Raw genomic sequence first — 27,118 nt, 5'->3', positions numbered from 1 at the left:
GCCAAGCCCATCCCCTCCAGCCAGGCACCACCAGCCCCAGCCCCATCCCACTGTGCAGCCAGGCTCTGGTCCAGCTGGGGCTGGAGGGTGCCAGGCTGGCCAGGAGCTGCCATGCAGAGTTTGACTCCTGCAAGTGAGAGCAATGTCCCTGCCAGCAGCTGGGCTGGGCAGGGCAGCGAGTGCCAGGCAGGAGGAGAAGCATCTGAGCAACCTGCTGCAGTGTGAGGGGTCCCTGCCCATGGCAGGGGGATTGGAACTGGCTGAGCCTTGAGGTCCCTTCCAGCCCCAACCATTCCATGATCCCCATGGCAGGGGGCTGCAACTGGATGACCTTTAAGGTCCCTTCCCAGCCCAAGCATTCTGTGACTGTGTGATCCCATCCCAGGCTGGTGCCCAAATCTCTCCCTCCCAGACTCAGAGAACCACAGAAAGCTCTGGGTCAGAAGGGAGCAATGATCCTTCCCCAAAGCACCTCAGAGGCTTTGCTCTGCCACCCCCAGCCCTGCCCAGCTGCAGGTGGCACAGCTCAGCCCCCAGGGACAGGCTGCAGCTGCCTCCCAGCCCATCCAGCTGCCTTCTGCCAGCCCTTGAAAGGACCTTTCAGTAAGACCCAATCAAGGAGGTGGTGGCAGGAGTGAGCCTCTCCCATGGGAGAGGTCCAAGCCCTGCATTTGTGTTCCCACTTCCTGAGGAGGTGACCTGGCAGCAGCTTGAAGGCAACACAGGCTAACAGCCCTGGAACTGCAGCCCCTGCTGCTGCTGCCAGTTCCCCAGGGCTCAGCAAGGTGAAGAAAACCCCAAGGTGATAAAGATGGAATCAGCTCCAGCCTGGGATGCTGCAGAGCCCCAGACTGCCAAATCCTGGCAGGAGGGAGCAGGGAATTCCCACTGGGGAGGGACTTGTAGTGCCAGGATGAGGGCTTTGAGCTGGGAGAGGGCAGACTGAGACTGGAGATGAGGAAGGAACTGTTGAGAGTGAGGCTGGGGAGAGCCTGGCACAGGCTGCCCAGGGAGGCTGTGGCTGTCCCCTCCCTGGAGGTGTTGAAGGCCAGGCTGGATGAGGCCTGGAGCAGCCTGTGCTGGTGGGAGGGGTCCCTGCCCATGGCAGGGGGTTGGAGCTGGATGAGCTTTGAGGTCACTTCCAACCCAAAGCCTTTCATGGTTCTCTGAGCCCTCAGCTCAGCAACCCTTGCTCTGCACAGGGCTGGCTGGGTCAGGGCTCAGGATCCCACAGCTCAGTATTGCCCAGCTCAGCATCCCCCAGCCCAGCATCCCCCAGCTCAGCATCCCCCAGCTCAGCATCCCCCAGCCCAGCATCCCCCAGCTCAGCATCCCCCAGCTCAGCATCCCCCAGCCCAGCATCCCCCAGCCCAGCATCCCCCAGCTCAGCATCCCCCAGCCCAGCATCCCCCAGCCCAGCATCCCCCAGCTCAGCATCCCCCAGCCCAGCATCCCCCAGCTCAGCATCCCCCAGCCCAGCATCCCCCAGCTCAGCATCCCCCAGCCCAGCATCCCCCAGCCCAGCATCCCCCAGCCCAGCATCCCCCAGCTCAGCATCCCCCAGCTCAGCATCCCCCAGCTCTGCATCCCCCAGCTCAGCATCCCCCAGCTCAGCATCCCCCAGCTCTGCATCCCCCAGCTCAGCATCCCCCAGCCCAGCATCCCCCAGCCCAGCATCCCCCAGCCCAGCATCCCCCAGCTCAGCATCCCCCAGCCCAGCATCCCCCAGCCCAGGATCCCCCAGCTCAATATCCCCCAGCCCAGCATCCCCCAGCCCAGCATCCCCCAGCTCAGCATCCCCTAGCCCAGCATCCCCCAGCCCAGCATCCCCCAGCCCAGCATCCCCCAGCTCAGCATCCCCTAGCCCAGCATCCCCCAGCTCAGCATCCCCCAGCCCAGCATCCCCCAGCCCAGCATCCCCCAGCCCAGCATCCCCCAGCTCTGCATCACAGAACCATGCAGCTGTTGAGCTTGGAGAAGACCTTTGAGATCATGAAGCCCAAAGCACTCCCCTGGAGCTGCCACAGCCACCACTGCTGCTAAGGCATTGGAGCTGGGCAGCCCCCAGCGCTGGGGCCAGAGCTGTCCTGCAAATGGGACCAGTGGCAGAGCTTGGATAAACTGCAGCCCCCTGCCCCCAGCTGCCTCCCCTGCAGCCCCCAGCCCCCAGCTGCCTCCCCTGCAGCCCCCTGCCCCCAGCTGCCTCCCCTGCAGCCCCCTGCCCCCAGCTGCCTCCCCTGCAGGGCAGGTGGTTCTGCAGGCTCAGAAGTGCCCTTGGGGGCCGGGGGAGGGGACACAAACCAGCCCTGCCCCCCAGCCTTTTGCAGTGGGGAGGTTATCCTGGGGATACTCCACAGGCAAAAGCAGCCCAGGAATGTTTCCCCGCCGGACAAAGCTTCAGGGAGGGTTTGTTGAGCCCCAGCAGCCATAGCAACCAGCCCCGCTGCTCGCCCAGCGCTGCTGCCCGCCCCTGCCATGGAGCTGGGCACAGGGGGGGGCACACACGGGGGCTGCAGGGGCACCCCGGCGGGGCCCTGCCTCCCCCCGCAGGAGGTAAGCCCCGGAGAGCGGCTCCGGAGGTCTCTGGGATGGGCAGAGCTGGGATGGGGGAGGCAGGATGGGGGTGGGGGTAGGAGCTGGGCTGGGGTTGGGGTGGGTGTAAAGGGCTGGGGGCAGCAGCGCTGCTCTCTGCAGACCCTGGGTCCCTGGGGTGGGCACTTCTGCACAGGGACATGTCCCCAGGGGTGGGGTCCTACTCCCCCCGGGGCCACTCTCAATCTGCCCCCCAGCTCCTGCCCCCTGTCCTCTCTGCCACCAGCTGCCATCCCCTGTCCTCTCTGCCACTGGTTCCTGTCCCTTCTCCTCCCTGCCCCCAGTCCCCATCCCCTCTCTTCCTTGTCTCCAGGTCCTCTCCACTCTCCTCCCTCTTATTGCTTCCTGCCCCCTCTCTTCTCTGCCCCCAGCTCCTGTCCCCTCTCCTCCCTGCCCCCAGCTCCTGCCCCCTCTCCTCCCTGCCCCCAGCTCCTGTCCCCTGTCCTCTCAGCCCCCAGCTCCTGCCCCCTGTCCTCTCTGCCCCCAGCTCCTTCCCCCTCTCCTCCCTGCCCCCAGCTCCTGTCCCCTCTCCTCTCAGCCCCCAGCTCCTGTCCCCTCTCCTCTCAGCCCCCAGCTCCTGCCCCCTCTCCTCCCTGCCCCCAGCTCCTGCCCCCTCTCCTCTCTGCCCCCAGCTCCTGTCCCCTCTCCTCTCAGCCCCCAGCTCCTGCCCCCTCTCCTCCCTGCCCCCAGCTCCTGCCCCCTCTCCTCTCTGCCCCCAGCTCCTGCCCCCTCTCCTCCCTGCCCCCAGCTCCTGCCCCCTCTCCTCCCTGCCCCCAGCTCCTGCCCCCTCTCCTCTCTGCCCCCAGCTCCTGCCCCCTCTCCTCTCAGCCCCCAGCTCCTGCCCCCTCTCCTCCCTGCCCCCAGCTCCTGCCCCCTCTCCTCCCTGCCCCCAGCTCCTGCCCCCTCTCCTCTCAGTCCCCAGCTCCTGCCCCCTCTCCTCCCTGCCCCCAGCTCCTGCCCCCTCTCCTCTCTGCCCCCAGCTCCTGTCCCCTCTCCTCTCAGCCCCCAGCTCCTGCCCCCTCTCCTCCCTGCCCCCAGCTCCTGCCCCCTCTCCTCTCTGCCCCCAGCTCCTGTCCCCTCTCCTCTCAGCCCCCAGCTCCTGTCCCCTCTCCTCTCAGCCCCCAGCTCCTGCCCCCTCTCCTCCCTGCCCCCAGCTCCTTCCCCCTCTCCTCCCTGCCCCCAGCTCCTGCCCCCTCTCCTCCCTGCCCCCAGCTCCTGCCCCCTCTCCTCCCTGCCCCCAGCTCCTTCCCCCTCTCCTCTCTGCCCCCAGCTCCTGCCCCCTCTCCTCCCTGCCCCCAGCTCCTGTCCCCTCTCCTCTCAGCTCCCAGCTCCTGCCCCCTCTCCTCCCTGCCCCCAGCTCCTGTCCCCTCTCCTCCCTGCCCCCAGCTCCTGCCCCCTCTCCCGGTGCCACCCGACCAGGACGCTCGGGTGGGAGCCCCCAGGGGTTTTCCTTCCCCTCCTGCCTTTCAGCCCCGGTGCCAGCGGTGTGCCCCCGGAGCTGTGCCGGTGTCCCAGCAGCCGCTGATCATCCTGCAGCAGCTCCCCGGGGCCCTGCCGCCCCCCGCCGGCCCCTCGCCCCTCCGGGGAGGTGAGTCGGGAGCGCAGGGCAGAGGCCAACCCTCGGCTCCATCCTCTGCTCCTTTCCCAGCCTTTTCGGGGGGAGGGAGCCGGGGGGGTGTCTGTGCCCACCCTCCCCGGGCTGCCACACTCTGCCTCCCCTGCTGCTTTGTGCCACAGGCTCTCTTTCGTGGTGGTTTAACCAAGCTTTGAGCCTGGGCTGCCTTGGCCACCCCAGGATGCTCCCAGGGAGCTGCTTTGGGCTGCTTTTGGAAGTCCAACTCTCTCTCTGCTCCCAGATCTCCTTTCCTGGGGGTGCAGGGGGCGTCAGCAGGGCTCCTTGGCAAGGTTAGGTGGGAGCAGAGTGGGCCAGGTGCCAGCCCCAGGGACCATGGCAAGTGCAGGGCAGTCCTGGCTGCAGGGCTTCACCCAGCCCTGTGCAACCTAGGACCCAGCAATCAGGGCTGGGGGAGCAGGCAGCAGAGATGGGGGGGTGGGGGTGGGGGGGTTGTGGTCCCTGGGGATGCCATGGGCAGAGATGTGCAGAGTTGGGGCAGTGGGGAAAGGAGCAAGGAGGCTGGGGAGGGGTCTGGGGCACAGCCCTGGGAGGAGAGGCTGAGGGAGCTGGGGTTGCTTAGCCTGCAGAAGAGGAGGCTCAGGGGAGACCTTCTTGCTCTCTGCAACTCCCTGCAGGGAGGTTGGAGCCAGGTGGGGGTTGGGCTCTTCTGCCAGGCAAGCAGCAGCAGAACAAGAGGCCACAGTCTCAAGCTGTGCCAGGGGAGGTTTAGGCTGGAGGGGAGGAGAAAGTTCTTCCCAGACAGAGAGATTGGCCACTGGGATGTGCTGCCCAGGGAGGTGGTGGAGTCCCCATCCCTGGAGGTGTTCCAGAGGGGCTTGGTTGTGGCCCTTGGAGCCAGGGTTTAGCCATGAGCTCTGTGGTGACAGCTTGGACTCGATGCTCTTTGAGGTCTCTTCCAACCTTGGGGATTCTGTGATGCTGTGACATGGAACAAAGGAAGGACCTGGAGCTGCTGGGGAGGGTCCAGAGGAGGCCACAGAGATGCTCAGAGCCTCCCTCCCCTGTGGGGACAGGCTGAGAGAGTTAGGGTTGGAGAAGAGTAAGCTCCAGGGAGACCTCAGAGCAGCCTTCCAGTACCTGAAGGGCTCCAGGAGAGCTGGGGAGAGACTCTGGACAAGGGCTGGGAGTGCCAGGCTGAGGAACAATGGCTTTGAGCTGGGAGAGGGGAGACTGAGACTGGAGAGGAGGAAGAAATTCTGTGCAGTGAGGCTGGGGAGAGCCTGGCACAGGTTGCCCAGGGAGGCTGTGGCTGCCTCCTGCCTGGAGGGGTTCAAGGCCAGGCTGGATGAGGCCCTGAGCAAGCTGGGCTGGGGGGTGGGAACTGGAGGATCTTTGAGGTCCCTTCCAACCTGATGCCTTCTCTACATGGAGCTGCCTTTAAAAGCAGCTTTCTGCCCCTGGGAGCTGGGGTGGAGAGCAGCTGGAGCCCCCCCAGCCCCTCACAGCCCTGCCCTGGGGGCTGGCTGCTGTTCCAGCACCGTGGGTGGGATCCCCTCGTTGCTGCCAGCACTTTGTGTGCTTGCTGCTCCCTGTTCAATGCCTGGCTGCTGGCTCCATCCCTCCTCCCCCCAGCTCCAGCTCTGACCAGCTCCCTGCACCCCCATGAAAGGAGATTCTGGAGGAGAGGGAGGGTTGGACTGCCAAAACCAGCCCCAGATGCTCCCCCCTGGAGCTGCCCTGGAGCCCATCCCTCAGCCTTGCTGTGGCCCTGGGCAGCCTGCTCTAGGTTGGAGCTGCCCTGGAGCCCATCCCTCAGCCTTGCTGTGCCCCTGGGCAGCCTGCTCTAGCTGGAGCTGGCCCTGCTGACTGCAGGGGGGTTTGGCCAAGATGCCCTTGGAGGGTCCCCTCCAGCCCAGTGCAGTCCCTGCAGCCATGAAAGGGTTTGGGGATGTGGCCCAGGGGTGCCCAAAGCCTTTGGCAGCCAGGCTGCAGCTAGCAGGGGCTCACAGGCCCCATGCCCAAAGCCAGGGGGATCTGGGAGGCAGCTGGGATGCCACCCCCAGCAGGTTTGCAGGCATCTGGCAGGAGGACTCGGTGCCTGCAGCCACTGGGGATGCTCTGAGGTGCCCTCAGCAGCCAGCCTGCAGCTTGGGCACCCAGGCAAGGGCAGTGGGGAGCTAGCTGCTGCCTGCACAGCCACTTGGGTCCCAGCTCCTCATGTGGAGCCAGGCAGGGGCTGCAGAGGCACTGAGCATCCTTGCCCTAAAGAGGTCCCTGCAGACTGCAGAGGGTTGGACCAGCTGACCTTGGAAGGTCCCTTCCAACCCCAAGCAGTCTGTGGTGCTGTGCTCCTCCCCTGGCCCCAGCTCCTGGCAGTGGAGGTGGGATCAGCCCCCAGGGCCCAGCCCCAGCTCCTGCCTCCTCATGGGGGTTCAGGATCTGCAGGGGACCCACAGGCAGGCTGGGGAGGGGCTGTGGGGACAGGATGAGAGGCAATGGTTGGAAACTGGAGCAGGGGAGGTTAGGGTTGGCCGTCAGGAGGAAGCTCTGCACAGGGAGGCTGGGGAGACCCTGGCACAGGCTGCCCAGGGAGGTGGTGGAGGCTCCATCCCTGGAGCCATTCAAGCTCAGCCTTGCTGTGGCCCTGAGCAGCCTGCTCTGGTTGGAGCTGTCCCTGCTGAGGGCAGGGGGGCTGCACAGGGTGCCCTTGGAGGGTCCCTTCCAACCTGATGCCTTCTGTGACTCTGAGCTGCCTGGTGTGTGGTGTGGAGCAGAGCAGAGCTGCCCCTGCTGTGCCTTCCCTGTGCTGACACCCCCAGGCCATCAGCTCTGCCAAGGCAGAGGCTTTGCCAAGCTGCTGAGCGCTGCCAGGGGCAGAGCCATTCTCCTCCACATGGGTGCAAAGTCTGATGCCTCCAGCCCCACTCATCCCCTTTTGTGAGCAGCCCTCAGCGAGCCAGAGCAGCTGTTTCCTCCCACTGCTGAAGGAGAAAAGGCTGAACTGTGCCCACTGCAGAGCCTGAGCCAAGCAAGAGCAGTTTGAGATGCCACATGGGCCTCCCACACTGGGGAGGGGGCAGCCTGCCTGAGCTCCTCCTGTGCTTGGGCACAGGGACAAGCCCCAGCCCAGGGGCTCAGCCCAGCCCTGGAGGTGTTGAAGGCCAGGCTGGAGGAGGCCTTGGGCAAGCTGGGCTGGTGGGAGGGGTCCCTGCCCATGGCAGGGGGTTGGAGCTGGATGAGCTTTGAGGTCCCTCCCAACCCAACCCATTCCAGGAGTCCCAGACTGTTTCCCTCCACACAGCCTCACATGAAGCAGGAGGCTGTGGGGGATGGCAGGGAACAGCCTCCTGCTCTCAGGGGAGGTGGGATGGAGCTCACACCTCTGCCTGCCCCTGCCTGTGCTGCCCCACTGCAGAGATGTGCCCCAGGCCAAGCCCATCCCCTCCAGCCAGGCACCACCAGCCCCAGCCCCATCCCACTGTGCAGCCAGGCTCTGGTCCAGCTGGGGCTGGAGGGTGCCAGGCTGGCCAGGAGCTGCCATGCAGAGAGTTTGACTCCTGCAAGTGAGAGCAATGTCCCTGCCAGCAGCTGGGCTGGGCAGGGCAGCGAGTGCCAGGCAGGAGGAGAAGCATCTGAGCAACCTGCTGCAGTGTGAGGGGTCCCTGCCCATGGCAGGGGGCTGCAACTGGATGACCTTTAAGGTCCCTTCCAGCCCCAACCATTCCATGATCCCCATGGCAGGGGGCTGGAACTGGATGACCTTTAAGGTCCCTTCCAGCCCCAACCATTCCATGTTCCCCCATGGCAGGGGGCTGCAACTGGCTGACCTTTGAGGTCCCTTCCCAGTCCAACCATTCCATGATCCCCATGGCAGGGGGCTGCAACTGGATGACCTTTAAGGTCCCTTCCAGCCCCAACCATTCCATGTTCCCCCATGGCAGGGGGCTGGAACTGGGTGACCCTGAAGGCCATTCCAGCCCAACCCCTTCTGTGATTCCCATGCCCTTGCTCTGAGCCCTCTGTGACACAGAGCCCCTCACTCCCTGGCAGATCTGCTGGAGCTGATGATGATTCAGAGCTCCCAGCTGCAGCAGGTGCTGATGAACAGCCTGGCCGTGGCTGCCCTGACCTCCTGCGGGCTCGGGCCAGCCCCAGCCGCTGCCCAGGTGAGCCTCAGGGACAGGGGATGGCCACAGGCACCACAGGAGCAAAGGGGTGGGCAAAGGAACCTTTCCAGGGCTGCTCAGGGGTGTTGAGGGGCTGGAGTGTGTCCAGAGGAGGGCAATGAGGCTGCTGAGGGGTCCTGAGCACAGGTCCTGTGAGGAGCAGCTGAGGGAGCAGGGGCTGCCCAGGGAGCTGGCTGTGGCCCCATCCCTGGGGGCGTTCAAGGTGCAGCCTGCTGCAGTGGAGGATGTCCCTGCTGACTGCAGAGGGGGGTGGGCAGGATGACCTTGGGAGCTCCCTTCCAGCCCAGAGCATTCTGTGGCTCTGATTCTCTAGCTGGGGTTGGTCAGCCTGGAGGAGGCTGAGGGAGACCTCGATGCTCTCTGCAGCTCCCTGGAAGCAGGTTGGAGGGAGGTGAGGGTTGGGCTCTGCTCCCAGGAACAAGTGACAGGACAAGAGGAAACAGACTCAAGGTGCCCCAGGGAGGGCTTAGGTTGGACAGGAGGAACAATTTCTTCCCCTCAAGGGTTGTCAGAGCCTGGCCCAGGCTGCCCAGGGCAGTGGTGGAGTCCCCATGCCTGGAGGGGTTTCTGAGAAGAGAGGGGAAGGGAAGGGAAGGGAAGGGAAGGGAAGGGAAGGGAAGGGAAGGGAAGGGAAGGGAAGGGAAGGGAAGGGAAGGGAAGGGAAGGGAAGGGAAGGGAAGGGAAGGGAAGGGAAGGGAAGGGAAGGGAAGGGAAGGGAAGGGAAGGGAAGGGAAGGGAAGGGAAGGGAAGGGAAGGGAAAGGAATTAATCAGGCTGGAAGAGACCTTTGAGATCATCCAGTCCAACCTCTCACCCAGCACCACCTGATCGACTCAACCATGGCACCAAGGGCCTCATCCAGGCTCTTCCTAAACACCTCCAGGGATGGAGACTCCACCACCTCCCTGGGCAGCACATCCCAGTGGCCAATCTCTCTGAGAAGAACTTCCTCCTTACCTCCAGCCTAAACCTCCCCTGGCACAGCTTGAGACTGTGTCCTCTTGTTCTGCTGCTGGGTGCCTGGCAGAAGAGACCAACCCCCAGCTGGCTCCAACCTCCCTGCAAGGAGTTGCAGAGAGCAAGAAGGTCTCCCCTGAGCCTCCTCTTCTGCAGGCTAAGCAACCCCAGCTCCCTCAGCCTCTCCTCCCAGGGCTGTGCCCCAGACCCCTCCCCAGCTTTCTTGCCCTTCTCTGGACACCTTCCAGCAGCTCAACCTCTTTCCTAACCTGAGGAGCCCAGAGCTGGGCACAGCTTCAGAGCTGTTTGGATGAGGAGCTCAGGGCCATGGTCCAACAGCTGTGTCCAGGGAGATGTTTGGTTCTGGACCTGATGATGCTTTCCAGCCAGGTCATTGTGTGTCCCACCTGGGTGGGACCCTTCTGGGCACAGCAGCTGGGTGGGCACAGAAGCTGGGTGGGCACAGCAGCTGGGTGGGCACAGAAGCTGGGTGGGCACAGCAGCAGGGTGGGCACAGCAGCAGGGTGGGCACAGCCCAGGCTCTGCAGCCCCTGGGGGTTTTGGGGCTCTTTGTGCTGCTTTGATTCCCCACTTCCACCAGCACAGGGCACAGCCAGGCTGCCTGGGGAGGGATTTACCCAGCTGGGAAGAGGCAGGACCCTCCCTGCCAGCTGCAGCTCTGGGCTGAGCTCTGCTCCTTGGGCAGGGTGGCACTGCCAGGGTGGCACTGTCAGGGGTGTCATGTAAACCCCATCCTCAACCCAACTCACCTGCCCCATTTCAACCCCCTGGGAGGGACCATTGCTGCTTTCTTGGTGGGGGCAGGAGCTGGGCTGTGGGCAGCAGCCAGCTGGGGGTCTCCAGGCATGCCCCCTCCTGTGTTGCCCACCCTGTGCCCACCACTTCACCAGGCTGGCTGAGGCTGGACCCTGCTCACTGCATCTCTGCAGCAGGCTCACAGGGGCTCCTCACAGCAGCACTTGGAGGTCTCCCCTGTGGCACTGCCCCCTCCCCGTGTGCCCAGCAGCTGGGTTCCCACCCTGGCTGAACGTGGGGGGCTCTGTGTGGGATGGAGCCCACCCAGCAGGGCCCTGGGAGTGCCAGGCAGTGCTGGTGGCATCACAGCCGGGGGGGGGGCTCCCCGGGAAGTGTCTCACTGGCGCTCTGGGAAGCAGTGCCCCGGGGAGGTGGCTGCCAACGGGGGCCTGGCACAGCCCTGCCCTTTGTTGCTCCCTGCAGGTGCTGGCAGTGCCTGTGCAGAGCCAGGAGGAGGAGGAGGAGGCTGTGGTTTTCCACCATCACTACATCCCCTGCCCTGGGCCTGCTCCTGTCCTGTCCTGGCCGGTGCCAGCGGAGGGGCAGCGGGCAGCAGCTGTGCGGTACCTGGACACGGGGCCAGCAGCTGAGGAGGGGCAGCTGTGAGTAAGGAGCTCCTGAAAGGGGGGAGGGGGAAAGGGTCTGGAGAGCAGGGCTGGGGAGGAGCAGCTGAGGGACCCTGGGGGTGTCCAGCCTGGAGAAGAGGAGGCTGAGGGGAGACCTCCTGGCTCTCCGCAGCTCCCTGAAAGGTTGGAGCCGGGTGGGGGTTGGGCTCCGCTCCCAAGGATCAAGCGACAGCAAAGAACGGCCTCAGGCTGCCCCAGGAGGGGAGGTTTAGGCTGGCCGTGAGGAGCAAGAGTGGTCAGGACCTGGCACAGGCTGCCCAGGGGGGTGGTGGAGCCCCCCAGCCCCTGGAGGCGCTCGGGGAGCCTGCGGCACCCGGGGGGGGCCGCGGTTTGGTGGCCCACGGGGGGGGGGGGGGGGGCGCGGACTGGGCGACCCCAGAGACCCTTCCCCAACCTGAGCCATCTTAGGACCGTGGCACCCAGCTACAGGGCTGCCTGCAACCCCCCCCTTGGCGCTGGGGCACGGGGGGCAGGGTGCCAGCCCTGCCCCCTTCAACTCCTGCCCTCGCCCCCTCTACTCCAGCCGGGCCGTGCCCCCTCCTCCACCCCCCAGCGCCACGGGCACCGTGGGACCCAGCATCCCCCCAGCCTCAGGTGAGGCCATGCCCTGCCAGGTGGAGGGGCACCTTGCCCTCAAGCTGAGCTCTTCCCACTGCCTCCCAAGGGGACAGCTTGCAGGACCTCTGCTTTCTTTTCTCTCCCCTATACAGAGTACTACGACGTGGTGGAGGAGATGCTCTGAGCTCCAGGGTGGCTTCTCCTGCCCCTGCCAGCCCTGCTGGTGCTGGGCATGCTCCTCAGAGCTGGTTCTGGGGGGGTGGCTGGTGGGGGGAGGAAGTCAAAGTGCCCAGCAAAATGCACAAAGTGCATTTTGCTGGGCACTTTGACTTCCTCCCCCCACCAGCCACCCCCCCTAGTACCAGCTCTGGATGCCACCAAACCCCAGATGCCACCACGAGACCTTCCCCCCCCCTGCCCCCAGAGAAGGAAGAGGCTCTCCATGCTCTGCAGATGGCTCTCCAGCAGTGCCAGGAGGCCACAGGAGCAGCACAAGCTGTGTCTTGTCCCCCTCCAGCCCACCTCCAAAGCGGGGGGGGGGGGGGGCATGAGCAAATGCCAGCCCAGGTGGTGCTGCTCTGCTTGCAGTCCCCTTGCAGCTCTCCCCGGGCAGCGCTGCTGACTTGTAATTCGTTGGCTTTGTCCAGGGCCCTGCTCTCCCTAATTAAGCAGCTCTAATGAGCCAGGCTTCTGGCTTCCTGCCTGGGGGTCAGGGCTCTCTGCAAGCTGGGGGAGGGTTGGAGGGGGCTGGGGCGAGGCTGGGAGGGGGCTGGGGCGAGGCAGGGGGTGCTGGGGCAAGGGAAGGCAGGGAGGGTGCTGGGGCGAGGCTGGGAGGGTGCTGGGGCGAGGCTGGGAGGTGCTGGGGCAAAGAAAGGAGGGTGCTGGGTCAAGGCAGGGGGTGCTGGGGCAAAGCAGGGGGTGCTGGGGCAAGGATAGGCAGGGAGGTGCTGGGGCGAGGGAGGGAGGTGCTGGGGCAAGGGAAGGCAGGGAGGGTGCTGGGGCGAGGCTGGGAGGGTGCTGGGGTGAGGCTGGGAGGTGCTGGGGTGAGGCTGGGAGGTGCTGGGGCAAAGCAGGGGGTGCTGGGGCAAGGCAGGGAGGGTGCTGGGGCAAGGCAGGGAGGGTGCTGGGATGCTCCTGGCTGAGCTGGATCTGGCCCTGGTGAGGATGAGGTTGGGGCAGCAGCCTGGGAAGGAGGTGGTCATGGTGGTGCCCAGGGTTCAGTGCCCTCTCTGCTCCCCAGGAGGGAGAGGGAAGTGGGGGGCAGAGGTACTTTGGGTGCTGGAAGCTGCTCCTTGCCTCTGCTGCCACCACAGCCCCACTTAAGGGGGGCAGCCCTGCTCTGCCCCCAGGGTGAGGTTGCAGCCCAGCTGTCAGGAGGAGCAGCCTTAAGGAGCAGAGCTCGTGGCAGGAAGGTTCAGGGCTGGTGGTCGTGGGGAGCTCAGAGCATGCAGCAAGCTGGTGCCCAGGCAGCTGCACCTTAAATCCCCCTCCTTGTGCCCCCTCTGGGCAGGAGGGCTGCCGGTGCTGCAGGGCACAAGGGTTGCTTCCCCTTGGATTTGGGTCTGGGGGGCAGGGAAGTTGCAAGCTGGCACTGGACCTGGAAGGCTCTGGAAGCTGGAGTCTCCTTGAAGGTGACTTTGGGGATGCCCTCTCCCTGGAGGTGTTCAAGGCCAGCTGGGATGAGGCCTTGAGCAACCTGGGCTGCTTAGGAGGTGTCCCTGCCCGTGGCGGGGAGGTTGGAGGAGGTGAGCTCTGAGCTCCCTTCCCACCTGAGCCATTCTGTGAGTCTCTGGCTCCATGCCTCTCCTGTGTCTCTGCTGGAGCCCCTGTGGACAGGAGGCTCCTCCTCCAGCCTGGCACTCAGCTGTGCTTTGGCACAGGCACAGCTTCCGCTCAGCCTGGCTCCTGCTCCGCAACGTGCAGCTAAAGCAGGGTGCTGCTGCGCTGTGGCGAGAAGGCACAGCTCCAGCTAGGAGCGCCAGCAAGGGGCCGGGGAGCACCACCCGGGACCGGGAGCGCCAGCAAGGGGCCGGGGAGCACCACCCGGGGGCCGGGGAGCACCACCCGGGGGCCGGGAGCACCAGCAAGGGGCCGGGGAGCACCACCCGGGGGCCGGGAGCACCACCCGGGGGCCGGGAGCACCAGCAAGGGGCCGGGGAGCACCACCCGGGGGCCGGGAGCACCAGCAAGGGGCCGGGGAGCACCACCCGGGGGCTTGGGAGCACCACCCGGGGGCCGGGAGGACCACCCGGGGGCTTGGGAGCACCACCCGGGGGCCGGGGAGCACCACCCGGGACCGGGAGCACCAGCAAGAGGCCGGGGAGCACCACCCGGGGGCTTGGGAGCACCACCCGGGGGCCGGGAGGACCACCCGGGGGCTTGGGAGCACCATCGGGGTCCAGGGAGCACCATCGGGGTCCAGGGAGCATCACCCAGGGCCGGGAGCACCATCGGGGGCTGGGGAGCACCAGCAAGGGGCAGGGAGCACCATCGGGGGAGCACCACCCAGCGGGCCGGGGAGCACCACCCGAGGGCTCGGGAACACCACCCGGGGCCGGGAGCACCATCGGGGGCTGGGGAGCACCACCCGGGGCCGGGAGCACCATCGGGGGCCGGGGAGCGCCAGCAAGGGGCCGGGAGCACCACCCGGGGGCCGGGGAGCGCCAGCAAGGGGCCGGGAGCACCATCGGGGGCCAGGGAGCACCATCGGAGGCCAGGGAGCACCATCGGGGGCCGGGGAGCACCACCCGGGGCCTGGGAGCACCATCGGGGGAGCACCATCGGGGGCTGCGGAGCACCAGCAAAGGGCACGGAGCACCACCCGGGGGCCTGGGAGCACCACCCGGCGGCCGGGGAACACCACTGGGGGCCGGGAGCACCATCGGGGGCCATGAGAGTGGCCAGGCAGAGGCAGAAGGGAAGGGTTTGAGGAGGACCCAGCCTGCTGCACAAAGGTTTCCACATCTGCAGAGGCAGACAGGGGAAGGAGGAGGAGAGGAGTCACCTGAGGATGGGGTGGACAGGAAGGGTGGGCTGGAGATGTGACCCAAGCTGGGCTGGAATATGGAACAATGAGAGCCATGGGAGGGTGAAGCAATGGGGATTGCAACACCCCTGCTGGAAGCAGCCCTGGGCTCCGGCTGGTCCCCTTCAGCTGCAGGCATGGACAGCAGCATCCATCCAGCAGCCCAAAGGCTGCTCCCACCTCAGACAGGGAGCAGGTGTGGGTGGAAGGAGCAGCCCTGGGCATGGGGGGGAAGGCAGCAGGGGAGATGACAGAGTCACAGAAGGTCAGGAGCTGGAAGGGACCTTGAGAGCTCATCCAGCCCAACCCCACTGCCAGAGCAGGGTCACCCAGAGCAGGTCACCCAGGAACACATCCAGGTGGGGCTTGAGTACCTCCAGAGAGGAGACTCCACAACCCCCCTGGGCAGCCTGCTCCAGGGCTCTGTCACCCTCACAGGGAAATGATTCTTCCTCCTGGAGCTCCCCAGGCCTCAGCTTCCACCATTGCCTTGTGCTGGCACTGGGCATCCCCCAGCAGAGCCTGGCTCCAGCCTCTGGGCATCACCCTGCACAGCTTTAGCAGCAGCAAGGAGCTCACCTCTCAGGCTCCTCTGCTCCAAGCTGCAGAGCCCTCAGCTCCCTCAGGCTCTCCTCCTGAGGATGTTCCACTGCCTGCAGCATCTTTGTGCCTCTGTGCTGGGCTCTCTCAAGCAGTTCCCTGAGCTCCTTCTTGCACTGAGGGCCCAGAACTGGGCACAAGATTCCAGCTGTGGCCTCAGCAGGGCAGAGCAGAGGGGGAGGAGAACCTCTCTGAGCTACTGACTGATGCTGAGGGGGTTCCTGCTGAGGGGCTTCCTGCCGAGGGGGGCACTGCTGAGGGGCTTCCTGCCGAGGGGGGCACTGCCGAGGGGGGTCCTGCTCAGGGGGGCTCTGCCGAGGGGGGCTCTGCCGAGGGGGGTCCTGCTCAGGGGGGGCTCTGCCGAGGGGGGCTCTGCCGAGGGTGGTCCTGCTCAGGGGGGCTCTGCCGAGGGGGGCTCTGCCGAGGGTGGTCCTGCTCAGGGGGGCTCTGCCGAGGGGGGCTCTGCCGAGGGTGGTCCTGCTCAGGGGGGCTCTGCCGAGGGGGGCTCTGCCGAGGGTGGTCCTGCTCAGGGGGGCTCTGCCGGGGGGGGCTCTCCCGAGGGGGGTCCTGCTCAGGGGGGCTCTGCCGGGGGGGGCTCTCCCGAGGGGGGTCCTGCTCAGGGGGCTCTGCCGAGGGGGGCTCTGCCGAGGGGGGTCCTGCTCAGGGGGGGTCTGCCGGGGGGGGCTCTGCCGAGGGGGGTCCTGCTCAGGGGGGCTCTGCCGGGGGGGGCTCTGCCGAGGGTGGGTGCTGCCAGGCACAGAGCTGCTGGAGCTGCCGCAGCCCGGGCAGGCAGAACGGGCCCCGTTTGCCCCGGAGCGGGGCAGGGCTGCCGCGGGAAGGCTGCAGGGGAGCTCCCTGCTCGCAGGCTGCTGCCGCAAGGGTCAGAGCTGAGCCGAAGGATCTGGCAGCCCCCGGCAGGGCCTGGGACGTGGAACAGCTTCAGCGGGCAGATGCTGAGAGCAGGCCAGGGAGAGCTGCACGCTGCCGAGCGCTGGGTTCGAGCAGCCAGGGGAGAGCTCTCCCGGGGCAGCCCTGGCCGCTGGGAGCGGAAGGGGAGGCTAATTACAGCCCTCTGCTAATTGCAGCCCGGTAAACACCTAACGCAACCGGCCCTGCCCTGCCTGCCAAGTGGGGCGAGGGCTGGCATCTCCTGCAGCCCGGGGGGGGCACAGGGCCTGCAGCCTGCTGCCATGGCTTGGGCTGACCTTCAAGGTGATTGAGCTCAGCCATGAGCCCTGCTCTGCACCACGGAGCCACGGCCCCAGGCACCACAGCCGCACAGCTTCTGAGCACCTCCAGGGCTGGTGGCTCCAGCACCTCCCTGGGCAGCCTGGGCCGAATCCTGACCACCCCTTTGTCTGATGTCCAGTCTCAACCTCCCGTGGTGCAGCTTGAGGCTCTAGCAGAGAGTCATGGAATGGGTTGGGTTGGAAGGCACCTCCAAAGGTCATCCATCCATTCATCCCCTGCAGCCAGCAGGGACATCCTCCACTGGATCAGGCTGCCCAGAGCCCTGCTGAGCCTCACCTTGAATATCTCCAGGGATGGAGCCTCAACCACCTCCCTGGGCAATCTGCTGCAGCGTTGCAGCAGCCTCCTGGTGCAGAGCTTGTGACATTCACCTCATGACAACCTCCTCCCAGGGAGCTGTGGAGAGCCAGGAGGCCTCCCTTAACCTTATGGCTGTTGGGCTTTGGGTGAGGAAGGGCAGAGGGGCTCCTGCAGCCCCCAGTGTGGGCAGCAGGATGTGGGGAGCAGCAGGAGCCTGCTGCAGGCCCAGGCAGGGAGCAGCAGGGGGATGGTTTCCAATAACTGATCACCTGCAGGGTGAGGCTTGGGCACTCGCCAGCGTGCCAGCAGGGCTCTGCAGTGAGCCTTGCCAGGCTGCTGGGCACGGAGCAGATCCAGCTCCTGCTGTCCCTGCCAGCTGAAATCCCACTTTCCCGGGGTCCCTGTGGCCAGGGGAGGTGCCCAGAGCAAGGCCACCTTTGTGGGCAACAGATCTGATTGCACCAAGTCGGAGGCACCGCAACAGGAGGGCCCCTGGCAGCAAGGACACCCTGGGTGACTCAGGGTCCCCTGGGGTTGAGTCACCTCCACTGTGCACTCCTGGTGGGGTTGCCTGCCTCCCACCTGAACCAGTCCAGCCCTGACCTCTGTACAGGGTGGCATACACACAGCACCTTCCCCTGAACCAGCCCCAAACGCCCACAGCCTGCTGTGCTGAGCACCTGAGTCACTGCCCTGCTCCTCAGTGTCCCCTGTGCCACTTGCCTGCCTCCCGGGAGCAGGAGCTGAGCTCCTCAGCACCCTCCTGCCCAGGGCAGCGTGATGGAGGTGGTCCTGCTCCACGGGCTGCTGCTCCTCCTCCCCTTGGCCCTGCTGCTTTACTGCTGCAGTGCCACTGTCCAGTACTTCTGCAAGGTGGCCTTCTTCAACTGCTGGATTGTCACCTTGGCCACCCTCCTGTCCCCCCTGGCGGCCTTCCGGGGGCGTTCTGTGGAGAACATGAAGTGAGTACGGCCTGGGGATGGGCTGCTGGTGTGGAGATGGCTGGGGCTGGGCTCTGATGCTGCGTGGCCTCATGGCCACAGGGCTCTCTGCTGCTCTGGGTGCACCTCCTGGCTGCCGGTTGAGCCCTGGAGCCACGCCGAGGGCTGTGGTCATGGCCACGTGGCTGTGAAGGCTCCATCTTCATCTTGTGGTGTGGGTTTCCCCACGGGGAGGGAGGCCAGCTGGGGGAGGGAGGCCAGCTGGGGGAGGGCTAGAGGATGAGGTAGCACGGAGGGGATCATCCCTGGCTGTCGAAGCATTGAGGTCACCGCCCGGGAGGGCCGCAGTGGGAGGCTGGCAGAGCTGGGAGGCACCATCACCAGCAGGGCACAGGCTCACCCCCGTGGCTGCCTGCTGGCAGTGCAGCCAGGGCTGGCCCAGTGGGAGCCCCGAGGACCACGTTTTGTCAGAGGGAGCTTTGGGATGCGCTGGTGCCGTCAGCTGCCTCGTGGCACGGTGCCCGCCCGGCCTGGCACACGCTGGCAGGGTGGCAGCAGCCGAGATAGCATCGCTGTGCAACGCCAGAGGAAGGGCTGCCTGCTGCCAAGGCTGTTGCAATCTTGTCACCGGATTCCTGGGCACGATGGCATTCCAGGGGAGATGTCACTGTGTCATTCCTGAGCCGCTGGCATCCGCCGAGCTGGAGCCATCCTCTGTCACCTGCTGGCCCTGGGCAGCAGGGTGGGCAGAGGTTTGGTGGTCCTCGGGCTCCCCGCGGAGCTTCTCTCCCTCGTCCTTGCCGTGCTGTGCTCACAGGCACATGGATGGAGCTGCTCGGAGCCGCGGCAGGAAGGCTCCCGGCCGGGCGGCAGGGGGAGGGCATCGCAGGGCTGACTTCCTGCCCTGCGCTGCCCTGCCCTGCCCTGCCCTGCCCTGCCCTGCCTTCTTCCACCGCCAGCTCGCAGCCACCCTCCCGGCGCGGCTGCACGCCCGGCTCCATCTCCTCCTCAGCCTCCAAGCCCCACAGCCTGCTCCCTGCAGCACGATCCTGTCGCTGGGCTTGGCTCCGGGGCGCTGCCACGGCTGCTTTGCTTCTCTGCATCCCCCGAGGGGCTTCTGCTGCAGCAGACCCTCCCCGCAGCACTCCTCCTCCTCCTCCCTCCGTGCCTGCCTCTGCTGTCTCCTCCCAGACTTTTGTACCATAGAATCACAGAATTCTCAGGTCTGGAAGGGAGCTCAAGGCTCAGCCAGTCCCAACCCCCCTGCCGTGGCCAGGGACACCTCACACCACAGCAGGTTGCTCACAGCCACCTCCAGCCTGGCTGCAAACACCTCCAGGCAGGAGGCTGCCACCACCTCCCTGGGCAGCCTGTGCCAGGCTCTCACCACCCTCATGGGCAACAACTTCTTCCTCACAGCCAATCTCAATCTCCCCACTTCTAGTTTTGCTCCATCCCCCCAGTCCTATCACTCCCTGACACCCTCAGAAGTCCCTCCCCAGCTTTCTTGGAGCCTCCTGCAGATCCTGGAAGGCCACAATGAGGTCTCCTGGGAGCCTTCTCCTCTCCAGCCTGCACAACCCCAACTCCCTCAGTCTGTGCTCACAGCAGAGCAGCTCCAGCCCTCTGCTCCTCCTCCTGGCCCTGCTCTGGACACCTTCCAGCCCCTCCAGATCCTTCCTAGCACAGAGGCTCCAGAACTGGCCCCAGAGCTGCAGCTGTGGTCTCAGCAGAGTGGAGCAGAGGGGCAGAATCCCCTCCCTGGTCCTGCTGGCTCTGCTTCTCTTGCTGCAGCCCAGGATGTCATTGGCTTTCTCATCCCTACCTGGTGCTGACAGCTCTGTCCCCTGCCCTGTCCCCAGTGGGTTTCCCCTGACAGCTTGCTGCCAGATGTGTGGACCCTGGCATGGTTTCTGCTCCTGCTGTGGGTTGCAGTGCTCCATTTCATCACCATCAGCTTCCTGGTGCTTTATCTCTGCTCTGGGTGCTGCAATCCCCATTGCTCCATCCTCCCTCCATCCATTTTGGTTTTCCCATACCCTTCATCACTCTGCCATCCTGCTGTTACCCTGCCTGCCCAACCCTCCCTGCATGGTGACACCACTCTTCCTTCTTCTCCCTTTCATCTCCACAGGTGGAGCCTCCACCTCTGCCCACCCTTGCAGGTCCATGAAGTTGTCCCCAGGGCTTTCCTCTCCTCAACGAAGCTGAGTTGCTTTTCCTTTCCCTGGTCTCTTCCCCCTCCACCTGCAGCACAAAGCTGCCCTTGGGCTGCTCTGCAGGGAGAGTCCTTGGAGACATCATTGAGTAGCTTGGGCTGGAAGAGACCTTGAAAGATCATTAGAATAGAATAGAATAGAATAGAATAGAATAGAATAGAATAGAATAGAATAGAATTAACCAGGTTGGAAGAGACCTCAGAGATCATCCAGCCCAACCTCTCACCCAGCACCATCTGAGCAACTCAACCATGGCACCAAGGGCCTCAGCCAGGCTCTTCCTAAACACCTCCAGGGATGGGGACTCCACCACCTCCCTGGGCAGCACATCCCAGTGGCCAATCTCTCTTGCTGGGAAGAACTTTCTCCTCACCTCCAGCCTAGGCCTCCCCTGGCACAGCTTGAGACTGTGTCCTCTTGTTCTGCTGCTGCTTGCCTGGCAGAAGAAACCAACCCCCACCTGGCTCCAACCTCCCTGCAGGGAGTTGCAGAGAGCAAGAAGGTCTCCCCTGAGCCTCCTCTTCTGCAGGCTAAGCAACCCCAGCTCCCTCAGCCTCTCCTCCCAGGGCTGTGCTCCAGACCCCTCCCCAGCTTTCTTGCCCTTCTCTGGACACCTTCCAGCAGCTCAACCTCTTTCCTAACCTGAGGAGCCCAGAGCTGGACACAGAACTCCAGGTGTGGCCTCAGCAGTGCTGAGCACAGGGCACAAGGACTTCCCTGCTCCTGCTGGCCACACTCTTCCTGCTGCAGGCCAGGCTGCCCTTGGCCTTCTTGGCCACTTGGGCACACTGCTGGCTCATGTTCAGCTGCTGTCCACCAGCACCCCCAGGTCCCTCTCTGCCTGGCTGCTCTCAGCCACTCTGCCCCCAGCCTGTAGCACTGCCTGGGGTTGTTGTGTAGAACCTGGCACTTGGATGTGTTAGGCCATGTCCCTCAGCACCACAGCTGAGGGACACCTCCAGGGCTGGGCATTCAGCTACCTCCCTGCACAGCCTGCTCCAGTCTTTGAGAACCCTTTTGGGGAAGATATTTTCCCTCATGCTCAACCTAAAACTTCCTTTGGTGCAACTTGAGGCCAGCTTGGCTCTTAGAACAGACAAGCACCACTGCAACTGGACCCAGACCCACCTTGGGGGACTCTGCTTGTGGAGACCAGGTCTGGCCTGGCCCAGCTTGCACCTTGCTCCCTGAGTGGCTGTGGAGGGCTGGAAAACATCAACCAGCCCCAGCCTGTGTTTGCTGATCTGCTCCCAACCTCTTCCTCTGCCCTAGGCTGCTGCGTGCTGCGCTCCTGCCCCTCAAACACATCTATGGCATCAAGATGCAGGTGAGGGGCTCTGAGCACCTGAACATCAAGGAGCCCTTTGTGATGGTTTGCAACCACCAGGCTTCCCTTGACCTCCTGGGTATGTGGAAGGGATGGGGGTGGGGGTGAGGGAGGAGGGGGTGTGGAGCTCATCACTGCAAGGGCAGCATTTAGGGTGCTGCAGTTTGTCAGGCACTGGGCCAGGCTGCACAGGGAGGTGGTGGAGTCCCCATCCCTGGAGGTGTTTCAAAGCTGGGGAGATGTGGTGCTTGGGGACATGGCTTAGTGGTGGTCTTGGCAGAGGAGGGTTAATGGTTTGGTGTATTGATTGCTGAGCAGCTCCCCAGGAGCCAGCAGTGCTCTCCTGCAGCCCTGCAGGCAGCTGTGTGCTGGGCTGCAGCCAGAGCAAGGTGGGCAGCAGGGCAGCAGAGGGCATTCTGCCCCTGGGCTCTGCTCAGACCTCACCTCCAATCCTGCCTCCAGCTCTGCTGTCCCCAGCAGCAGGACACAGATCTGCTGGAGAGAGTCCAAAGGAGGCCACAAAGATGCTCCAAGGGCTGGAGCAGCTCTGCTGGGAGCACAGGCTGAGGGAGCTGGGGCTGTGCAGCCTGCAGAGGAGAAGGCTCCAGGGGGACCTCAGAGCTGCCTGCCAGGAGCTGAAGGGATCCTGCAGGAAGGCTGCAGAGAGACTTTCCCTGAGGGTGTCTGGAGCCAGGCCAAGGGGGAATGGTTTGGAGCTGAGGCAGAGCAGGGTTGGACTGGAGCTGAGGGAGAAGTTTTTCAGTCTGAGGGTGGTGAGAGTCTGGCACAGGCTTCCCAGGGAGGCTGTGGCTGCCTCCTCCCTGGGGTTGCTCAAGACCAGGTTGGATGAGGCCTTGAACAGCTGAGTCTGGCTGAGAGGTGTCCCTGGGCACTGTGGGGAGGTTGGAGATGATCTCTGAGCTCCCTTCCAGCCTAAACCATTCTGTGCCTCTGTGCTGATTCTATGACTTGATGACCTTGAAGATCTTTTCCAACTCAAATGATTCTGATTCTAAGGGTGGACCAGGCTCACCCTGGGGGTCCCAGCAAGGCCAGCACCAGGCTGTGTAGAGGGCAGCATGGCAGGCACGGGAGGGCACAGGAGGGCTGGGGGCACAGGAGCCTGGCGCTCCGGACGCGCTGCGGCGGCGGGGCTGAGGCGGTGGGGGATGCTGCCGGGTCGCCACAGCCGCCGGCTGCTCGGTCCCTCGGGGCGGGGACAGAGGCTTTCCCCTGCCGTCCGCCCCGCAGGCATGGTGGAGGTGATTCCCGAGCGCTGCGTGCCCATGGCCAAGAAGGAGCTGCTCTACCTGGGCACGGTGGGCTGGGCCTGCTGGCTCAGCGGCATCATCTTCATCGACCGCCGCCGCAGGGCAGAGGCCATCGAAGTCATTTCCCGGACGGCCAGGACCATGCTGCGGGACAACGTGAGGGCGCCGGCGGCGGGGGTCCGGGGGCAGCGGGGGGCCGGGGGCGGCGGCGGGGTCCGGGGGCGGCGGGGAGGGAGGGCGCGGCAGGCTCCGGGGTGCTGAGCTCGGGCTCCATGCTCACGTCTCTCCCGTGCAGCTCCGGATCTTGATTTTCCCTGAAGGCACCAGGAACCAGCAGAGGTCCATGCTGCCCTTCAAGCGTGGGGCTTTCCACCTGGCCGTGCAGGCTCAGGTGAGACTATCCTCCTCCTCCTCCCCCCGTCCTCCTCCCCCCGTCCTCCTAACCCCATCCTCCTCCCCCATCCTCCTCTGTCCTCCTCCTCTATCCTCCTCCTCTATCCTCTTCCTCTATCCTCCTATTCTATCCTCCTATTCTATCCTCCTCCATCCTCCTCTTCTATCCCCCTCTTCTATCCTCCCCCATTCTCCTCTCCATCCTCCTCCCCCATTTCTCCTTCTCATTCCTCCTCCCCCATCCTTCTCTCCATTCCTTCTCCCCATTCCTGCTCCCCATTCCTCCTCCCCCATCCTTCTCCCCATTCCTTCTCCCCATTCCTCCTCCCCATCCTCCTCCCCCATCCTCCTCCCCCGTTCTTCCTCCCCATTCCTCCTCCCCCATCCTTCTCCCCATGCCTTCTCCCCATTCCTTCTCCCCGTTCTCCTCCCCCATCCTCCTCTGTCCTCCTCCTCTATCCTAATCCTCTATCCTCTTCCTCTATCCTCCTCCTCTATCTTCCTCTTCTATCCTCCCCCATCCTCCTCCCCCATTCCTCCTCTCCATCCCCTCCCCCATCCTCCTCCCCATCCTCCTCCCCATCCTTCTCCCCCATCCTTCTCCCCCATCCTCCTCCCCCATCCTTCTCCCCCATCCTTCTCCCCATCCTCCTCCCCCATTCTCCTCTCCATCCTTCTCCCCCATCCTCATCCCCATTCCTTCTCCCCATTCCTCCTCCCCATTCTCCTCTCCATCCTTCTCACCCATCCTCCTCCTCATCCTTCTCCCCCATCCTGCTCCTTCATCCTAGTCTTCCACCCTTCTCCATCCTCCTCCTCCACTTGTCCTGGATGGACTGGGGTGGGCCTGCACCCTGAGGCAGTGGGATGGGGAACCTGAGGGTCTCTTGGGGTCTGCAGTCCCCAGGGACAGGCATCCTGCTTGTGCAGGCTCCAGGCAGGGAATGAGGACCTGCTGGAGCCTGGGGCAAGGCAGGAGCTGGAGTCCCCCCCTTGGTGGGGAGGTGTGGGGGGGTCTGTGTGGAGGACATTCCTGAGGCCTCCTCTCCTGCAGGTTCCCATTTTCCCCATGGTCATCTCCCCATACTGGGACTTCTTCAGCTCGAAGGAGAAGAGATTCACCTCTGGTAAGTGGTGGATGAGAAGCCCCTTGCTGGAGGGCAGGGCTGGGGGTGGCCATGAGGAGAGACTGAGGGAGCTGGGGTTGCTTAGCCTGCAGAAGAGGAGGCTCAGGGGAGACCTTCTTGCTCTCTGCAACTCCCTGCAGGGAGGTTGGAGCCAGGTGGGGGTTGGGCTCTTCTGCCAGGCAAGCAGCAGCAGAACAAGAGGACACAGTCTCAAGCTGTGCCAGGGGAGGTTTAGGCTGGAGGTGAGGAGAAAGTTCTTCCCAGCAAGAGAGATTGGCCACTGGGATGTGCTGCCCAGGGAGGTGGTGGAGTCCCCATCCCTGGAGGTGCTCAGGAGGGGACTGGATGTGGCACTTGGAGCCATGGTTTAGTTGTCAGGAGGTGTTGGGTGCCAGCTTGGACTTGATGCTCTCTGAGCTCTTTCCCAACCTTATTGAGCCTATGATCCTGTGGGGCAGGTGGGGCTGGGAGGGCTCCCTGTGGGATGGCTGAGGCTGGGAGAGGCAGCTGGGGCTGGGAGGGCTCCCTGTGGGATGGCTGAGGCTGGGAGAGGCAGCTGGGGCTGGGAGGGCTCCCTGTGGGATGGCTGAGGCTGGGAGAGGCAGCTGGGGCTGGGAGGGCTCCCTGTGGGATGGCTGAGGCTGGGAGAGGCAGCTGGGGCTGGGAGGGCTCCCTGCGGGATGCCTGAGGCTGGGAGAGGCAGCTGGGGGGAAGCCCTCTGTCCTGGTGGCTTTGTCTAACAGCATCCTTGGCTTTTCCCTTCCCTCCTCAGGGACCTGCAGCATCCAGATCCTCCCCAGGGTAGAAACCCAGGGCCTGACCCCAAAGGATGTGCCCCAGCTGGCAGAGAGGGTCTGGCAGGCCATGGCTGACGTCCTCGCCCAGATGGCCGCGGGTGGCCCTGGGCACCGGCCCTGTGCTGCTGCTGCCAGGGACACAGCCAGCCCAGGGGGCCAGCAGGGCACAGCCCAGACCAGCAACTAGGACCAAGGCTCTCAGGGCTGAGAGGGAGGTGGCACAGCCAGAGGCTGGGCCCTGCTGTCCCCTGGTCCCCTGGGCATGTGCTCTGCAGACCTGCCACTGCCCTGCTCCACCAGGAGAAACTTCTTTGGTGTGAGGCTGCTGGGGGGCTGGGGCAGGCTGCCCAGAGAGGCTGTGGAGGCTCCTGCTCTGCAGAGATCCCAGCCCCAGCTGGCCATGGTGGCCCTGGGCTGCCTGCTGTGGGTGCCCTGCTGGAGCAGGGGGTTTGGGCTGGATGCTCTCCAGAGGTCCCTTCCAACCTCCACCCTCCTGTGCGACCCTGCAGCAGTGCCCTGGTGCCAGGGGAAGCAGAGCAGTGTGGGACTGTGCTGGGGGGGGTTCATGGCACCACTTCCCACCCAGCCCTGATGGTGTGACTGGTGGTGAGGCTCCCCCATGGGCTTGCTGGGTTGCTTCTTCCAGAGGCTCCTGCAAGCTGGCAATGCTGCTGAGCTGCAGCCAGCCCTGGGCAGGGCTCCAGAGTGCAGTGAACGGCTTGGGGAGGGGGCAGGAGGCCCAGGGGATGTTGCCACGGGGGCAGAGCATCCTTGATGGTGAACTGTGAGAGAAGGGTGCAAGAATAAACAGCCCACAGCTGGTGGTGTGTGCACCATGTCCTGCCTGTGCTGAGGGGGGCACGGTGAGGGGGGCTCCATCTCCTTGCCTGGGGGCATCACTGCACTCAGAGCATCCCTGCAGACACCACAGCTTCTCTGTGGGCTGCAGAGCTGGGTGGAGGGAGGAGCATGGTGCAGGGTGAGGGCTGCACTGGGCTGGGCTAACTCTGCCCCTGAGAGCAGCCCTGTGGAGAAGGGCTTGGGGGTGCTGGTGGGGGAGAAGCTGGACAGGAGCTGGCACTGAGCACTGCCAGCCCAGCCCCAGCCCTGGCCTGGGCTGAGCCCCAGCAGGGTGGGCAGCAGGGGCAGGGAGGGGATTCTGCCTCTGTGGTCTGCTCAGACCTCCCCTGCAGGGCTGGGGCAGCTCTGGAGCCCTCAGCACAGACAGGGAGCTGGGGGAGCAGGGCCAGAGGAGGCCACAGCAGTGCTGGCAGGGCTGGAAGCCCTCTGCTGGGAGCCAGGCTGAGAGAGTTGGCCTTGGGCAGCCTGCAGGAGAGAAGGCTCCAGGGAGAGCTTCTGGTGGCCTTGCAGTGCTTCAAGGGCCCAGCAGAGAGCTGGGGACAGAGCTTTGAGCAGGGCCTGATGGGACAGGACAAGGGGGGATGGTTGGAAAGGGCAAGAGGGAGCTTGAGAGTGGAGAGAAGGAGAAAGGTTTGGCAGTGAGGGTGGGGAGAGCCTGGCCCAGGCTGCCCAGAGAGCTGGGAGCTGCCCCATGGCTGGCAGCAGTGCAGGGGAGGTTGGTTGGGGCTGTGAGCAGCCTGCTGGGGCTGGGGCTGTCCCTGCTGGCTGCAGGGCTTGGACTGGCTGAACTTGAAAGGTGTCTTCCAGCTCAACCTGTTCTGCCATCCAGTGGCTCTGTGGAGCTGTGCTCTTCCCTGTGGGCTCTCAGTGCCCATGGCTGCTGTCCCCCTGCCTGCCCTGCTCAGGTATTGCTGGGCACCCTCCTGTGCCCCCCTCCCCATCCTTCAGGAGCAGTCCCACGTGGTGCTGGTGTCCAGAAGAGTTTGGTCTCCCCCAGCCCCATGAACACAAGAAGGGAGCACGGCCCTGAGCTCCTGCTGCTGCCCCAGGGTGTGGGCATGGCTCAGTGCCCCACAGGCACCCTGGGGGTCACTGTGGCAGGAGCTGGGGGCCACCAGCACTCCAGGCCCTTCAGGACACAGCACAGGATGTGTTGGGCACCTGGAGGAGCAGGAGGCTGACCCAGGAGCAGGAAGGGCTCTGCCTGTGGGATCAGTGCCTGCAGGGGAAGCATTGCCCAGAGGTTTTGTCATCTGCTGGTGACTTGGGAGCAGGAGCCCAAGTGCCTTGTCCCCAGCCCTGCAGAGCTGGCAGCCCTGAGCCCATGTGGTGCTGCTTCTCCTCCTGCCTTGCTGCCCATGCCATCAGTGCTCTCTCTGCTTCCAGCTCTTTATTCAGCAAAGCAAAGGGAAGATGCATCCCCTCTGGCACATCACTGAGCCTCCAAGACCAGCAGAGTTTGGGTCAGCAGGGGTGGGAGAGAGCCTGGAGAAAAGAAGTTTTCTTGCAAGCAAAACAATTTGCTGCTTCCACCTCCTTTAGCCCCCTTGGAGATTTCTTTGGTTTCCAGCCTGGTGGAGTGGGGCCAGGGCCAGGGCTGCACCCAGGGCCCCCTCTCCATGGCCACCCATCATCCTTCCACTCATCTCCCAAGGCTTGTGGTCAGCCCAGGCTCAGCTCAGCTGCCCTGGTGTC

General features: G+C 64.8%; 2 protein-coding genes across 2 annotated transcripts; both read left to right on the top strand.

Annotated features, from left to right (window-relative positions):
- The first annotated feature begins 2,475 nt into the window (after positions 1-2,475).
- On the top strand, positions 2,476-11,495 carry PRR29 (proline rich 29). Its single transcript, XM_054176620.1, has 6 exons — positions 2,476-2,553; positions 4,063-4,180; positions 8,201-8,334; positions 10,551-10,729; positions 11,277-11,347; positions 11,464-11,495. Exons 1-6 carry the CDS (start codon positions 2,476-2,478, stop codon positions 11,493-11,495), a joined length of 612 nt encoding a protein of 203 aa, XP_054032595.1.
- Positions 11,496-17,264: 5,769 nt separating this feature from the next.
- Positions 17,265-26,862, top strand: AGPAT1 (1-acylglycerol-3-phosphate O-acyltransferase 1). The gene is made up of 7 exons (XM_054176618.1): positions 17,265-17,449; positions 20,920-21,053; positions 22,226-22,401; positions 22,541-22,636; positions 23,693-23,765; positions 24,538-24,660; positions 26,810-26,862. The coding sequence occupies exons 1-7, from the start codon at positions 17,268-17,270 to the stop codon at positions 26,860-26,862; spliced, it is 837 nt and encodes a 278-aa protein (XP_054032593.1). The 5' UTR covers positions 17,265-17,267.
- Positions 26,863-27,118: the final 256 nt, after the last annotated feature.

The sequence above is a fragment of the Dryobates pubescens genome, chromosome 36 (genome assembly GCF_014839835.1).
Source record: "Dryobates pubescens isolate bDryPub1 chromosome 36, bDryPub1.pri, whole genome shotgun sequence".
Lineage (NCBI taxonomy): Eukaryota > Metazoa > Chordata > Aves > Piciformes > Picidae > Dryobates > Dryobates pubescens.
The sequence above is the reverse complement of the archived record's forward strand: the minus strand, read 5'-3'. Positions and strand labels throughout refer to the sequence as shown.